The 15067-nt window shown below is 42.6% G+C and overlaps 1 protein-coding gene across 2 annotated transcripts in view; it reads left to right on the forward strand.

Annotated features, from left to right (window-relative positions):
* sema4ba (sema domain, immunoglobulin domain (Ig), transmembrane domain (TM) and short cytoplasmic domain, (semaphorin) 4Ba) overlaps nt 1–15067 on the forward strand; it is an 87322-nt gene that overhangs the window by 33467 nt on the left and 38788 nt on the right. Inside the window, exon 2 of one of the 2 annotated variants that reach the window (XM_042323184.1) lies at nt 12830–13240. The exons of the other annotated variant lie outside the window; for it this stretch is intronic. Within the exon in view, the coding sequence (XP_042179118.1) occupies nt 13120–13240 (121 nt within the window). The 5' untranslated portion in view covers nt 12830–13119. The remainder of the gene's footprint in view (nt 1–12829; nt 13241–15067) is intronic. 2 annotated transcript variants of the gene reach the window in all.

Consider the following 15067-nt stretch of genomic DNA (forward strand, 5'->3'; position numbering starts at 1 on the left):
CCTTCTATTGTATCATACATTGCCATAACGGCTGTGGAAACTCACCTTGGTCTCCAGAGCAAATAAACTTTGTCTTGAATATAAGCCATGTTTACTTATTTGCTATATTGACAGACGTATCTACTGTTTCATTGAAACATGTTTACTTGCAAATTAATACCTCTTAAGGATCCACCCCTTTTTTCAATTTTCACCTAAAATAATGTATTATTCCAGCCCAGGTGCAATTTAGATTTTGGCCACTAGATGGCAGCAGGGTATGTGCAACGTTTTAGACTGATCCAATGAGCCTTTGCACTTCTGGTTTATTCATAACTTTTCAAGTTCATAACTGTGCACTCTCCTCAAACAATAGCATGGTATTATTTCACTGTAATAGCTACTGTGAATTGGACAGTGCAGTTAGATTAACAAGAATTTAAGTTTTCTGTCAATATCAGATATGTCTATGTCCTGGGAAATCTTCTTGTTACTTAAAACCTCATGCTAATCGCATTAGCCTGCATTAGCTCAACCGTCCCGCGGGGGACCCACCAATCCTGTAGAGGTTTAAAGTAATGATGGACTGTTGTTTCTCATTGCTTATTTGAGCTGTTCTTGCCATAATTTGGACTTATCTTCTGTATGCCACCCCTACCTTGTCACAACAGAACTGATTGGCTCAAACGCATTAAGAAATACATTCCACAAATTAACTTTTAACAAGGCACAATTCACTACCCAATGAAGCTGGTTGAGAGAATGCCAAGAGTGTGCAAAGCTGTCATCACGGCAAAGGGGGGCTACTTTGAAGAATCTCAAATATAAAATATAATTTGATTTGTTTAACACTTTTTTTGGTTACTGCATGATTCCATATGTGTTATTTCATAGTTTTGATGTCTTCACTATTATTCCAGTGAAAATAAAAATAAAGAAAAACCCTTGAATGAGTAGGTGTGTCCAAACTTTTGACTGGTACTGTATATGTTAATAACATATTCATGGATATACTGTGTATATATAGTGAAATAGAGCAGCGGTGAAATTGACCATTAATTGCTTCGTTAGTCACTATGGCTCCGATACTGCTCTAGTGCTTCCTTAGCTCGTTATCTTTCTCAACGGTGGTATCTTTAGATCTGTGTAACTGGTTGTGAAATGACCTGAGAGTGTTGCTGTAGGACTGTGTCAACACTGCTCCCCTGGTCCCCGAGCCTGCTGGCCGATGCATCAGGCCCAGGTTCCTTATGTGTCTGTGTCCTGATCTCACATTAAAGCCCCTCCTGACAGATGACACATCCTCCTTCACACATTGCATCTTCTCCTTCACAAATCACATTTGCTCCTTCACACATCTGACGCTGCTTTACCAGAGAGAAATGCTGTGACCCAGGCTGCACAGGTGGTGTGTGTGTGTCACAGGAGGCTGGTGAGGGGAGGATGACTCATAATAATGGCTGAAATGTTGTGAATGGAATGGTATCAAACACATGTATGTTTTTGATACCATTCCATTGATTCCATTCCAGCCATTACTGTGAGCCCGTCCTCCACAATTAAGGTGCCCGGTGCCTGTGTTTACAGGTGTCTGTAGATGACGTGCATGCCAAGGGGGGCCTTCGCCTATTTATCAATCAACACTTTTCCAGTCAACAGTCCAGAGTGGAATTCAAGAAGCCTTGACCCTTCCCTCACTACTCAAATGGCAAACCTGCTAGTCATAGTGCCTGTTTAACTTGTAGGTCAACAAGCACTTCTGTATAAGAAACACATTTATATGTAGAGCTATCCTTTGACTGACTTTGTAATACAGTGATATACACCGGAAGTTACAACAGGAACTGTATTCCAGGATATGACTTATACAGAGTACTGGGAATTTCCCTGATTTAGTTCAATATAAAACATATTTCCTCTTTTGTGTCAGACCCTTCTATGATCTATTTCTTCAGTGTGGGAACAATAACATAGCTCCAGCTGATCCTGCTCTGAACTTGTCATAGCTCTTAGTACCCTTTTAATGTTGAGTTAATATGTCTAGATTGCCTCAAAGCTTTTCTCTGCTCTGAATAATCACTACTCCCTAATAATCACTGGTCCCTTTAAAAGTGCAATGGAAACATTCATGATTCTGTAAACAATTCCAGTAAGAAACTCCATGGTGGCTCCCCAGCACACTGGCACATCACTGTGTGATGCAGTTCTCACAAGTGCTCCGGTTTCTCCCAGTATAGGAAGGCCAGTAATTAGGAAGGCCAGTAGAGTGACTCTCACAGTGACTGGGAAAGTCTAGTTAGTTTTATTGGTCACCTCCTCTCCAAATTAATCCATTGCAGTGACTGGTCAAAACTATTACTGTTACTCATCATGCAGATGATAGGCTAGTATGAATCTGAGGGAAAGCATCTTTATGCCTTTGAAAATGTGAAGTCTATTAGAAATTGTAGACCTACTCACTTAGCACCTCAATAATAAACCATGGCATCATCATCTTGCTCCTTTGGAAATGTAAGTGTTTAAATGTTTTTTTTCTCTGCTATTTTCATTTGCACAAAAAATACACATTCTTTTCCCTACATTGTGTCCAAAGAGACATGCCAGAGACACTATTCCAACCTAAATTGGAAAATAACTCGCAGCTCTTATCAACAACCTTGACATTTGCTACAGTAGTAGAAAGGGTTGCTCCAACCTGATTGTATCTGAATGAAAATTAAGTAGTAGCCTACGTTGATATCAATGAAATCCATTATTCAGTTGTATCATATATGTTTGCTATGGTCCGTTGTATCTTGACCATAGTAAATCGTAGGCTGTTGTGTGAAAGAGATGATAGCAAGACAATGAGATGATTCAGTGCCTTCAGATAAACCATACTAGAGAGAAATACAGAGTTGCAATCTTTATGCTGTCAGAGGCCCTCCTTCTATTACTCACATTGAGTTCAAGTGTTGGCATGCCTCAGCAAAACTCGGCCTGATGCATGTGGGCCAGTAGTGTAACGTAGGACTCTACCTCTTCCTGTCACACAACAGAAGGATTAATGGAGCAGCGGCTGCTCATTGGTCAGATGGGACTTGACTCCAATTTGCTCCCCACAAAGAAGGCTAATGATGCTTGTGGCTGTCTCCCCTGCTGATGTGGCCCTCACCATGGCCCTGTTTACGGCATGTAACAGCCCACACAAAAGACAGGGAAACTTGGAAGGCGCTACCATTACAGTGTGGCCCTTTTCAATTAGATGGCCTCGTTGTCTTTCATTTTATCTTTATCATTGATGCCCTTGGTGGGGTATCATAGCCAAGCAGACTATCACAACTCTCTGAAGCCTCTCTCTTTGTGCTCTTTATGTTCTTTCAGCAACCAGTTTTTCGAATTAGGACTCTACAAGGGGTCAGAGAGAAATATAGCCTGGTTGGAGTTTTGAAAATGCGTACATATTTGCATTTGTGAATGTATTTTACTGTTGAGTGATTTAGTTGAGTGAGAAAATAGACATCAGTTTGAAACAGGAGACGGGACACCTTCTGCAGTGTTGACGGAGTAAAACACGTATCCTGTCTGATCCAGATGCTCCTGATTAATTCATTATACAGTCAGTATGAGGAGCTCTGCGGCTCCCTGTGTGGGTATTTACTGGTGGTGGTGAGACGTTCTTAACCTGAGGGGCTTTCTGACATTGATACATTTTGATTATTTGTTATTCAGCACCACTGAAATATAGCACAAATATAGCACCAACAAAGCCTCTCGACAACTATAATTAAAGCAGTGGATGGGGTCTTCCTGCAAGGGAGGCGGTGGATGGGGTTGTCCTGCGTCATACATCTACATTATATACAGTGAGGGAAAAAAGTATTTGATCCCCTGCTGATTCTGTACGTTTGCCCACTGACAAAGAAATGATCCATCTATAATTTTAATGGTAGGTTTATTTGAACAGTGAGAGACAGAATAACAACAACAAAATCCAGATAAACGCATGTCAAAAATGTTATAAATTGATTGCAATTTAATGAGGGAAATAAGTATTTGACCCCCTCTCAATCAGAAATATTTCTGGCCCCATGTGTCTTTTATACAGGTAACGAGCTGAGATTAGGAGCACACTCTTAAAGGGAGTGCTCCTAATATCAGCTTGCTACCTGTATAAAAGACACCTGTCCACAGAACCAATCAATCAATCAGATTCCAAACTGTCCACCATGGCCAAGACCAAAGAGCTACCCAAGAATGTCAGGTACAAGATTGTAGACTTACACAAGGCTGGAATGGGCTACAAGACCATCGCCAAGCAGCTTGGTGAGAAGGTGACAACAGTTGATGCGATTATTCGCAAATGGAAGAAACACAAAAGAACTGTCAATCTCCCTCGGCCTGGGGCTCCATGCAAGATCTCACCTCATGGAGTTTCAATGATCATGAGAACGGTGAGGAATCAGCCCAGAACTACACGGGAGGATCTTGTCAATGATCTCAAGGCAGCTGGGACCATAGTCACCAAGAAAACAATTGGTAACACACTACGCCATGAAGGCCTGAAATCCTGCAGCACCCGCAAGGTCCCCCTGCTCAAGAAAGCACATCTTTTTTTTTTTTTTTTTTTTTTTTCAAAGTTTGCCAATGAACACCTGAATGATTCAGAGGGCAACTGGGTGAAAGTGTTGTGGTCAGATGAGACCAAAATGCAGCTGTTTGGCATCAACTCAACTCGCTGTGTTTGGAGGAGGAGGAATGCTGCCAATGACCCCAAGATCACCATCCCCACCGTCAAACATGGAGGTGGAAACATTATGCTTTGGGGGTGTTTTTCTGCTAAGGGGACAGGACAACTTCACCGCATCAAAGGGACGATGGATGGGGCCATGTATCGTCAAATCTTGGGTAAGAAACTCCTTCCCTCAGCCAGGGCATTGAAAATGGGTCGTGGATGGGTATTCCAGCATGACAATGACCCGAAACACATGGCCAAGGCAACAAAGGAGTGGCTTAAGAAGAAGCACATTAAGGTCCTGGAGTGGCCTAGCCAGTCTGCAGACCTTAATCCCATAGAAATCTGTGGAGGGAGCTGAAGGTTCGAGTTGCCAAACGTCAGCCTCGAAACCTTAATGACTTGGAGAAGATCTGCAAAGAGGAGTGGGACAAAATCCCTCCTGAGATGTGTGCAAACCTGGTGGCCAACTACAAGAACTGTCTGACCCCTGTGCCTACAAGGGTTTTGCCACCAAGTACTATGTCATGTTTTGCAGAGGGGTCAAATACTTATTTCCCTCATTTAAAATGCAAATCAATTTATAACATTTTTGACGTGCGTTTTTCTGGATTTTTTGTTGTTGTTATTCAGTCTCGCTGCCGCTAAATGCATATAGGAGAAATACTAGACAGAATTGGGATGTCTATCACGTTACATTCTGTTACTATATAGTCCTTGCCATTTGCCACACTGTCCATTTCAGTGGTTCACATCACATTAATGCTCTTGTACAGCTGCTTTGTGGTTTTTTCCTGATGCTTTCACATATCATATTGGCTAAGATGTGGGCATACAAGGTAGCCAGTGTCCACTCCTGGTCTTGGCAAGTACATTAAAGATTTAATAGCCTATCATTGATCCATAGAGAGTTGAGGAGTGTTGTAGCTGTGTCCAACCATGTTTAATCACAGATGCCTCTCCTCTCCTGTGGGCATTGGTCCTTTCATTTTCTTCAAACCCCACCACAAATGGCTGGCAACGAGCTCTACTTATTCCAATTTCCTTTAATAGGGTTTTGTAGAGGACATAATTGAAAGCAGACAGGCTGTTATGTACAGTGAAAAGCAAAACATCTTATGATCAATTATGAATAAACACAAGGCCTCTTATCTCAGTGACTACTCCCACTGGGCACACCGTGTCATTTCAATGTGGATAATTGGGTAATACTTGGTTGAAACGTACAGCCTATATTTTCCCTTCTCAAAAAGACAGCCAAAAGTTAGTTGAATTTCCAATGTGTTATCAATATGTTTTCAACCATCTAAAAGTACAACAAAATTCTAACCGATCGCTGCAGCTGTACATAGTCTATTGGTAAATAGCCCACCCATTTTCACCTACCTCATCCCCATACTGTTTTTATTTACTTACTTTTCTGCTCTTTTGCACACCAATATCTCTACCTGTACATGACCGTCTGATCATTTATCACTCCAGTGTTAATCTGCAAAATTGTAACTATTCGTCTACCTCCTCATGCCTTTTGCACACATTGTATATAGACTCCCCCTTTGTTTTCTACTGTGTTATTGACTTGTTAATTGTTTATTCCATGTGTAACTCTGTGTTGTCTGCTCACACTGCTATGCTTTATCTTGGCCAGGTCGCAGTTGTAAATGAGAACTTGTTCTCAACTAGCCTACCTGGTTAAATAAAGGTGAAATAAATAAAATAAATAAAAAATGGAAAAACAATGTCTTATTTTTGGGTAAGTTGTCACCCAAATGTCTATCACTAAGCTTTCAATCATTTAAAAGCAGAAGATACAGTACATCTCCTTCAAATGTTACCATTTGGTTGCGTTGACAACCAAACACAATTCAATATCACTAAATATCATTACATTTTAAATCAACCAGCTTGAAACCCTAGGCCTATATGTAACCATGAAAAACAGCCCCAGACTATTATTCCTCCTCCACCAAACTTTACAGTTGGCACTAGCATTCGGGCAGGTAGTGTTCTCCTGGCATCCGCCAAACCCAGATTTGTCCGTTGGGCTGCCAGATGGTGAAATGTGATTCATCACTCAAGAGAATGTGTTTCCACTACTCCAGTGTCCAATGTTGGCAAGCTTTACAACACTCCAGCCGATGATTGGCATTGCGCATGGTGATCTTAGGCTTGTGTGTGGCTGCTCAGCCAGAGAAACCCATTTTGTGAAGCTCCAGCTGAAAAGTTATTGTGAGGATGTTGCTTCCAGAGGCAGTTTGGAACTCGGTATTGAGTGTTGCAACCCGAGGACAGACGATTTTTACTCGCTGCGCACTTCAGCACTCGGTGGACCCGTTCTGTGAGCTTGTGTGGCCTACAGTACCACTTAGCAGCTGAGCCGTTGTTGCTCCTATACGTTTCCACTTCACAATAACAGCACTTACATGTGACTGGGGCAGCTCCAGCAGGGCAGGAATTTGATGAACTTACTTGTTGGAAATGATGCATCCTATGATGGTACGTTGAAAGTCAGTGAACTCTTCAGCATGGGCCATTCTTTTGCCAATGTTTGGTTATGGAGATTGCATGGCTGTGTGCTTGATTTTATTAACTTGTCAGGAACGAACGGGTGTAGCTGAATGAGCCGAATCCACTCATTTGAAGGGGTGTACAAATAGTTTTGGCCATGTAGTGTATGTATGGAGATACCAGTTCTCAGGCCTTGAGGATGTTTCGTCATGAGGTGATGCCTCCAAATGAACCTGACCTCACGCATTACCTCATGCACACAGAGAAATGCATGCCTACAGGCAGAGTTAAATTATGGCTTAGTATTTTGTGAATCATTAGCAAACCATCTCTTTGTGTATTCTATTTGTTTACCCGTAGAAACAAAAACTTTAATAACGGTAACTTTAATAATGTTTATACACTGTTTTACACACTTTATATTTATATACTGTATTCTAAAATCAAATCAAATCAAATCAAATTTATTTATATAGCCCTTCGTACATCAGCTGATATCTCAAAGTGCTGTACAGAAACCCAGCCTAAAACCCCAAACAGCAAGCAATGCAGGTGTAGAAGCACGGTGGCTAGGAAAAACTCCCTAGAAAGGCCAAAACCTAGGAAGAAACCTAGAGAGGAACCAGGCTATGTGGGGTGGCCAGTCCTCTTCTGGCTGTGCCGGGTGGAGATTATAACAGAACATGGCCAAGATGTTCAAATGTTCATAAATGACCAGCATGGTCGAATAATAATAAGGCAGAACAGTTGAAACTGGAGCAGCAGCACAGTCAGGTGGAAGTTGAAACTGGAGCAGCAGCATGGCCAGGTGGACTGGGGACAGCAAGGAGTCATCATGTCAGGTAGTCCTGGGGCATGGTCCTAGGGCTCAGGTCAGTTGAAACTGGAACAGCAGCATGGCCAGGTGGACTGGGGACAGCAAGGAGTCATCATGTCAGGTAGTCCTGGAGCTCAGGTCCTAGGGCTCAGGTCCTCCGAGAGAGAGAAAGAAAGAGAGAAGGAGAGAATTAGAGAACGCACACTTAGATTCACACAGGACACCGAATAGGACAGGAGAAGTTCTCCAGATATAACAAACTGACCCCAGCCCCCGACACATAAACTACTGCAGCATAAATACTGGAGGCTGAGACAGGAGGGGTCAGGAGACACTGTGGCCCCATCCGAGGTCACCCCGGACAGGGCCAAACAGGAAGGATATAACCCCACCCACTTTGCCAAAGCACAGCCCCCACACCACTAGAGGGATATCTTCAACCACCAACTTACCATCCTGAGACAAGGCTGAGTATAGCCCACAAAGATCTCCGCCACGGCACAACCCAAGGGGGGCGCCAACCCAGACAGGATGACCACAACAGTGAATCAACCCACTCAGGTGACGCACCCCCTCCAGGGACGGCATGAGAGAGCCCCAGTAAGCCAGTGACCCAGCCCCTGTAATAGGGTTAGAGGCAGAGAATCCCAGTGGAAAGAGGGGAACCGGCCAGGCAGAGACAGCAAGGGCGGTTCGTTGCTCCAGAGCCTTTCCGTTCACCTTCCCACTCCTGGGCCAGACTACACTCAATCATATGACCCACTGAAGAGATGAGTCTTCAGTAAAGACTTAAAGGTTGAGACCGAGTTTGCGTCTCTGACATGGGTAGGCAGACCGTTCCATAAAAATGGAGCTCTATAGGAGAAAGCCCTGCCTCCAGCTGTTTGCTTAGAAATTCTAGGGACAATTAGGAGGCCTGCGTCTTGTGACCGTAGCGTACGTGTAGGTATGTACGGCAGGACCAAATCAGAGAGATAGGTAGGAGCAAGCCCATGTAATGCTTTGTAGGTTAGCAGTAAAACCTTGAAATCAGCCCTTGCTTTGACAGGAAGCCAGTGTAGAGAGGCTAGCACTGGAGTAATATGATCAAATTTTTTGGTTCTAGTCAGGATTCTAGCAGCCGTATTTAGCACTAACTGAAGTTTATTTAGTGCTTTATCCGGGTAGCCGGAAAATAGAGCATTGCAGTAGTCTAACCTAGAAGTGACAAAAGCATGGATTAATTTTTCTGCATCATTTTTGGACAGAAAATTTCTGATTTTTGCAATGTTACGTAGATGGAAAAAAGATGTCCTTGAAATGGTCTTGATATGTTCTTCAAAAGAGAGATCAGGGTCCAGAGTAACGCCGAGGTCCTTCACAGTTTTATTTGAGACGACTGTACAACCATTAAGATTAATTGTCAGATTCAACAGAAGATCTCTTTGTTTCTTGGGACCTAGAACAAGCATCTCTGTTTTGTCCGAGTTTAATAGTAGAAAGTTTGCAGCCATCCACTTCCTTATGTCTGAAACACATGCTTCTAGCGAGGGTAATTTTGGGGCTTCACCATGTTTCATTGAAATGTACAGCTGAGTGTCATCCGCATAGCAGTGAAAGTTTACATTATGTTTTCGAATAACATCCCCAAGAGGTAAAATATATAGTGAGAACAATAGTGGTCCTAAAACGGAACCTTGAGGAACACCGAAATTTACAGTTGATTTGTCAGAGGACAAACCATTCACAGAGACAAACTGATATCTTTCCGACAGATAAGATCTAAACCAGGCCAGAACATGTCCGTGTAGACCAATTTGGGTTTCCAATCTCTCCAAAAGAATGTGGTGATCGATGGTATCAAAAGCGGCACTAAGGTCTAGGAGCACGAGGACAGATGCAGAGCCTCGGTCCGATGCCATTAAAATGTCATTTACCACCTTCACAAGTGCCGTCTCAGTGCTATGATGGGGTCTAAAACCAGACTGAAGCATTTCGTATACATTGTTTGTCTTCAGGAAGGCAGTGAGTTGCTGAGCAACAGCCTTCTCTAAAATTTTTGAGAGGAATGGAAGATTCGATATAGGCCGATAGTTTTTTATATTTTCTGGGTCAAGGTTTGGCTTTTTCAAGAGAGGCTTTATTACTGCCACTTTTAGTGAGTTTGGTACACATCCAGTGGATAGAGAGCCGTTTATTATGTTCAACATAGGAGGGCCAAGCACAGGAAGCAGCTCTTTCAGTAGTTTAGTTGGAATTGGGTCCAGTATGCAGCTTGAAGGTTTAGAGGCCATGATTAGTTCTAGTCAAGGCTCATATCATATTAAACTACTGCTGTACACACCTTCTCCATTCATATACTGACCATAATGTCTTTCTACACACAATTATACAGTTGAAATCAGAAGTTTACATACACCTTAGCCAAATACATTTAAACTCAGTTTTCCTGACATTTAATCCTAGTAAAAATCCCCCTGTCTTAGGTCTGTTAGGATCACCACTTTATCTTACGAATGTGAAATGTCAGAATAATATTAGAGAGAATGATTAATTTCAGCTTTTACTTCATTCATCACATTCCCAGTGGGTCAGAAGGTAGCATTGCCTTTCGGGTAGCCTTCCACGAGCTTCCCACAATAGGTTGGGTGAATTTTGTCCCATTCCTCCTGACAGAACTGGTGTAACTGAGTCAGGTTTGTAGGCCTCCTTGCTCGCACATGCTTTTTCAGTTCTGCTCACAAGTTTTCTATAGGATTGAGGTCAGGGCTTTGTGATGGCCACTTCAATACCTTGACTTTGTTGTCCTTAAGCCATTTTGTTACAACTTTGGAAGTATGGTTGGGGCATTGTCCATTTGGAAGACCATTTGTGACCAAGCTTTAACTTCCTGACTGATGTTTTGAGATGCTGCTTCAATATATCCACATAATTTTCCACCCTCATGGTGCTATCTATTTTGTAAAGTGCACCAGTGCCTCCTGCAGCAAAGCACCCCCACAACATGATGTTGCCACCCCCGTGCTTCGCGGTTGGGAGGGTGTTCTTCATCTTGCAAGCATCCCCCTTTTTCCTCCAAACATAATGATGATCATTATGGCCAAACAGTTCTATTTTTGTTTCATCAGACCAGAGGACATTTCTCCAAAATGTACAATCCTTGTCCCCATGTGCAGTTGCAAACTGTAGTCTGGCTTTCTTATGGCCGTTTTGGAGCAGTGGCTTCTTCCTTGCTGAGCGGCCTTTCAGGTTATGTCCATATAGGACTCGTTTTACTGTGGCTATAGACACTTCTGTACATGTTTCCTCCAGCGTCTTCACTAGGTTCTTTGCTGTTGTTCTGGGATTTGCACTTTTCTCACCAAAGTACGTTCATCTCCAGGAGACAGAACGCGTCTCCTTCCTGAGAGGTATGACGGCTGCATGGTCCCATGGTGTTTATACTTGCGTACTATTGTTTGTACATGTGAACGTGGTAACTTCAGGCGTTTGGAAATTGTTCCCAATGATGAACCAGACTTGTGGAGGTCTACAATTTGTTTTCTGAGGTCTTGGCTGATTTCTTTTGATTTTCCCATGATGTCTAGTAAAGAGGCATTGAGTTTGAAGGTAGGCCTTGAAATACATCCACAGGTACACCTCCAATTGACTCAAATGTTATCAATTAGCCTATCAGAAGCTTCTAAAGCCATGACATATTTTCTGGAATTTTCCAAGCTGTTTAAAGGCACAGTCAACTTAGTGTATGTTAACGTCTGACCCACTGATTGTGATGTAGTGAATTATAAGTAAACAATTGTTGGAAACATTACTTGTGTCATGCACAAAGTAGATGTCCTAATCGATTTTCCAAACCTATAGTTTGTTAACAAGACATTTGTGGAGTGGTTGAATAACAAGTTTTAATGACTCCAACCTAAGTGTATGGAAACTTCCCACTTCAACTGTATTTCTTTAGTTTTACTATTGCCAAGAGTGCAAAGAGTGTGCAAAGCTGTCATCAAGGCAAAGGGTGGCCACTTTGAAGAATCTCAAATATAAAATATATTTTGATTTGTTTAACACTTTTTTGGTTACTACATGACTCCATATGTGTTATTTCATAGTTTTGATGTCTTCACTATTATTCTACAATGTAGAAAATAGTAAAAAATAAAGAAAAACCCTTGAATGAGTAGGTGTGTCCAAACTTTTGACTGGTGCTGTATATATATATTTGCATGTACTGTTTTGTATTAATAGGTATAACTGCACTGCTGGACCTAGAAACACAATAATTTTGCTGCTCTTGCGATAACATCTGAAAATATATGTACGCGACCAATTAAACTTGATTTGGTTTTGATTTAAATTGAAAGCAGACCCCTACAAGCCGGGTGATATTATGATACAGTATTATGATATTAACTGTAGTGAAAACGTCAGTCTAACTCCCATGGAGAAGGGAGTCTTTGTCTCAGCTCTGCTTGTCTCAGTCTGTCAGATATGATATTATGGGCCCGTTAAGAGGACAGAGGATGTGTTTGTTTTGGTCCAGGTAAAGAGTGCACTCTGCCCATCTGAAAACAGACAGAAATGACCACAAGCTATGAAATTAATATACATCCAGCCAGTTATGTCCAACAAACACAAACACAGGGAAGTGCACTCAGCCTAAAGTAGCTCCTATGTAGCCAGTAGCCTTATGGCTAAAGCCTTTGTTAGTACTGAGACATGTGCGAATGGAGTGTTTTTCCGAACCAATGTTCCATGATAAGGAGAGGAATCATGTGAACTGTGTTGCACTGTCTGTACACCAATGTGAATGAATGTTCTTTTGTCCATGTGTGTAGATCTCAGCTGAGCCCTTGGGGTGGTTTGACTGTATGGAGGCTGATTGGCTGTCCGTCCTGGGAGGCTCGTTGTGAGGTGAAAGGTCATCATTCCGAGGTCAGAGTTGTCTGCAGTGCCGGAGAAGCTTCACTTTCACAACAGAGCACAGGTCTCCCATTTAGGGAGCCCAGACCTACAGGAAGAGAGGAAGAGAAAATAAACACGGGAGAAAAATACGCTGTTCATGAATTCCCCCAAATCCTGAAAAGCAAACAGTGTGAGTTGGCTGGCAGTCGTGTGGAGAGGAGCCATGTGGACAATAAGCATGGTCCAGCTCTGTCTCCCGGCCTTCACTCTCCTACTGGCCTACGCCTTTGTCCAAGCAGCTGCCACCGAAGACGATGTCACTCCACGACTCAGCTTCACTTACAGTAAGTGTCATCCATTGCTTTCCTTCCTGACTGTTAGAATAGCTGTGGTTCTTTATGGGAACATACAGTGGATTCGGAAAGAATTCAGACCCCTTGACTTTCCATATTTTGTTATGTTACAGCCTTATTCTAAAATGTATTATATATATTTTTAAATCCTCATCAATCTACACACAATACCCCATAATGACAAAGCAAAAACAGTCTTGTAGAAATGTTTACAAATTTATAATAGAAATACCTTATAATATAACTTATAACTTATAATAGAATAGAACTTAACTTATAACTTATAATATAACTTATAATAGAAATACCTTATTTACATAAGTATTCAGACCCTTTGCTATGAGACTCGAAATTGAGCTCAGGTGCATCCGGTTTCCAATGATCATCCTTGTGATGTTTCAAAAACTTGATTGGAGTCCACCTGTGATAAATTCAATTGATTGGACATGATTTGGAAAGGCACACACATGTCTGTATAAGGTCCCATAGTTGACAGTGCATGTCAGAGCAAAAACCAAGCCTCTATGAACGAATAGTCCGTAGAGTTCCAAGACAGGATTGTGTCGAGGCACCACCCAGACTCTTCCTAGAGCTGGCCGCCCGGCCAAACTGAGCAATCGGGGGAGAAGGGCCTTGGTCAGGGAGGTGACCAAGAACCCGATGGTCACTCATACAGAGCTCCAAAGTTCCTCTGTGGAGATATGAGAACCTTCCAGAAGGACAAGCATCTCAGCAGCACTCCAACAATCAGGCATTTATGGTTAAGTGGCCAGACGGAAGCCACTCCTCAGTAAAAGGCACATGACAGCCCACTTGGAGTTTGCCAAAATGCACCTAAAGGACTCAAACCATGAGAAACAAGATTCTCTGGCCCTACGGTGGGAGCATCATGCTGTGGGGATGTTTTTCAGGGACTGGGAGAGTAGTCAAGATCGAGGGAAAGATGAACGGAGCAAAGTACAGAGAGACCCTTGATGAAAACCTGCTCCAGACCTCAGACAGGGGCGAAGGTTCGCCTTCCAACAGGACAAAGACCCTAAGCACACATGCAAGACAACGCAGGAGTGGCTTCGGGACAAGTCTCTGAATGTCTTTGAGTAGCCCAGCCAGAGCCTGGACTTGAACCCAATAAAACATCTCTGAAGAGATCTAAAAATAGCTGTGCAGCGACACTGTACTGCTGACATAGCTTGAGATGATTGGGAGAAACATCCCAAATACAGGTGTGGTAAGCTTGTAGCGTCATAACCTAGAACACTCAAGGCTGTAATTGCTGCCTAAGGTGCTTCAACAAAGTATTGAGTAAAGGGTCTGAATACTTACATAAATGTGATATTTAAGTTTTGCAAACATTTCTAAAAAACTGTTTTTGCTGTATCAATATGGGTTATTGTGTGTAGATCGATGAGGGGGAAAAAACGATTTAATCAATTTTAGATTAAGGCTGTAATGTAACAAAATGTGAAAAAGTCAAGGGTTATGAATACTTTCCGAATGCACTGTAACTCTCCTCCCTTCTGTATTCCTGTTTCTCCAGGACCAGTTGAAGGTCATAGTATGAGAAACACAATACTTCCTTGAGTGTTGGAGAAACAAAGTGAGTGAGAGTGTGCTCTTGGTGTGCTCTCCCCACTGACCTGGGTGTGTAGATCATCCATTTACTGAAAAATGTGTAAGGCAGCCTCAGCCTGCTTCCCTCCCAGAGTTGTTGCTTGTCTATAAATAAGAGCAGGGAGTAGTGTGGGGGTGGGGGTGGGGTTGTGGTGGAGGTGGCTGGGATGGCCCAGGGTGTTGAGAAGAGAGGAGAGCTCTGGAGCG

The sequence above is a fragment of the Oncorhynchus tshawytscha genome, linkage group LG06, assembly GCF_018296145.1.
Source record: "Oncorhynchus tshawytscha isolate Ot180627B linkage group LG06, Otsh_v2.0, whole genome shotgun sequence".
Taxonomy (NCBI): Eukaryota; Metazoa; Chordata; class Actinopteri; order Salmoniformes; family Salmonidae; genus Oncorhynchus; species Oncorhynchus tshawytscha.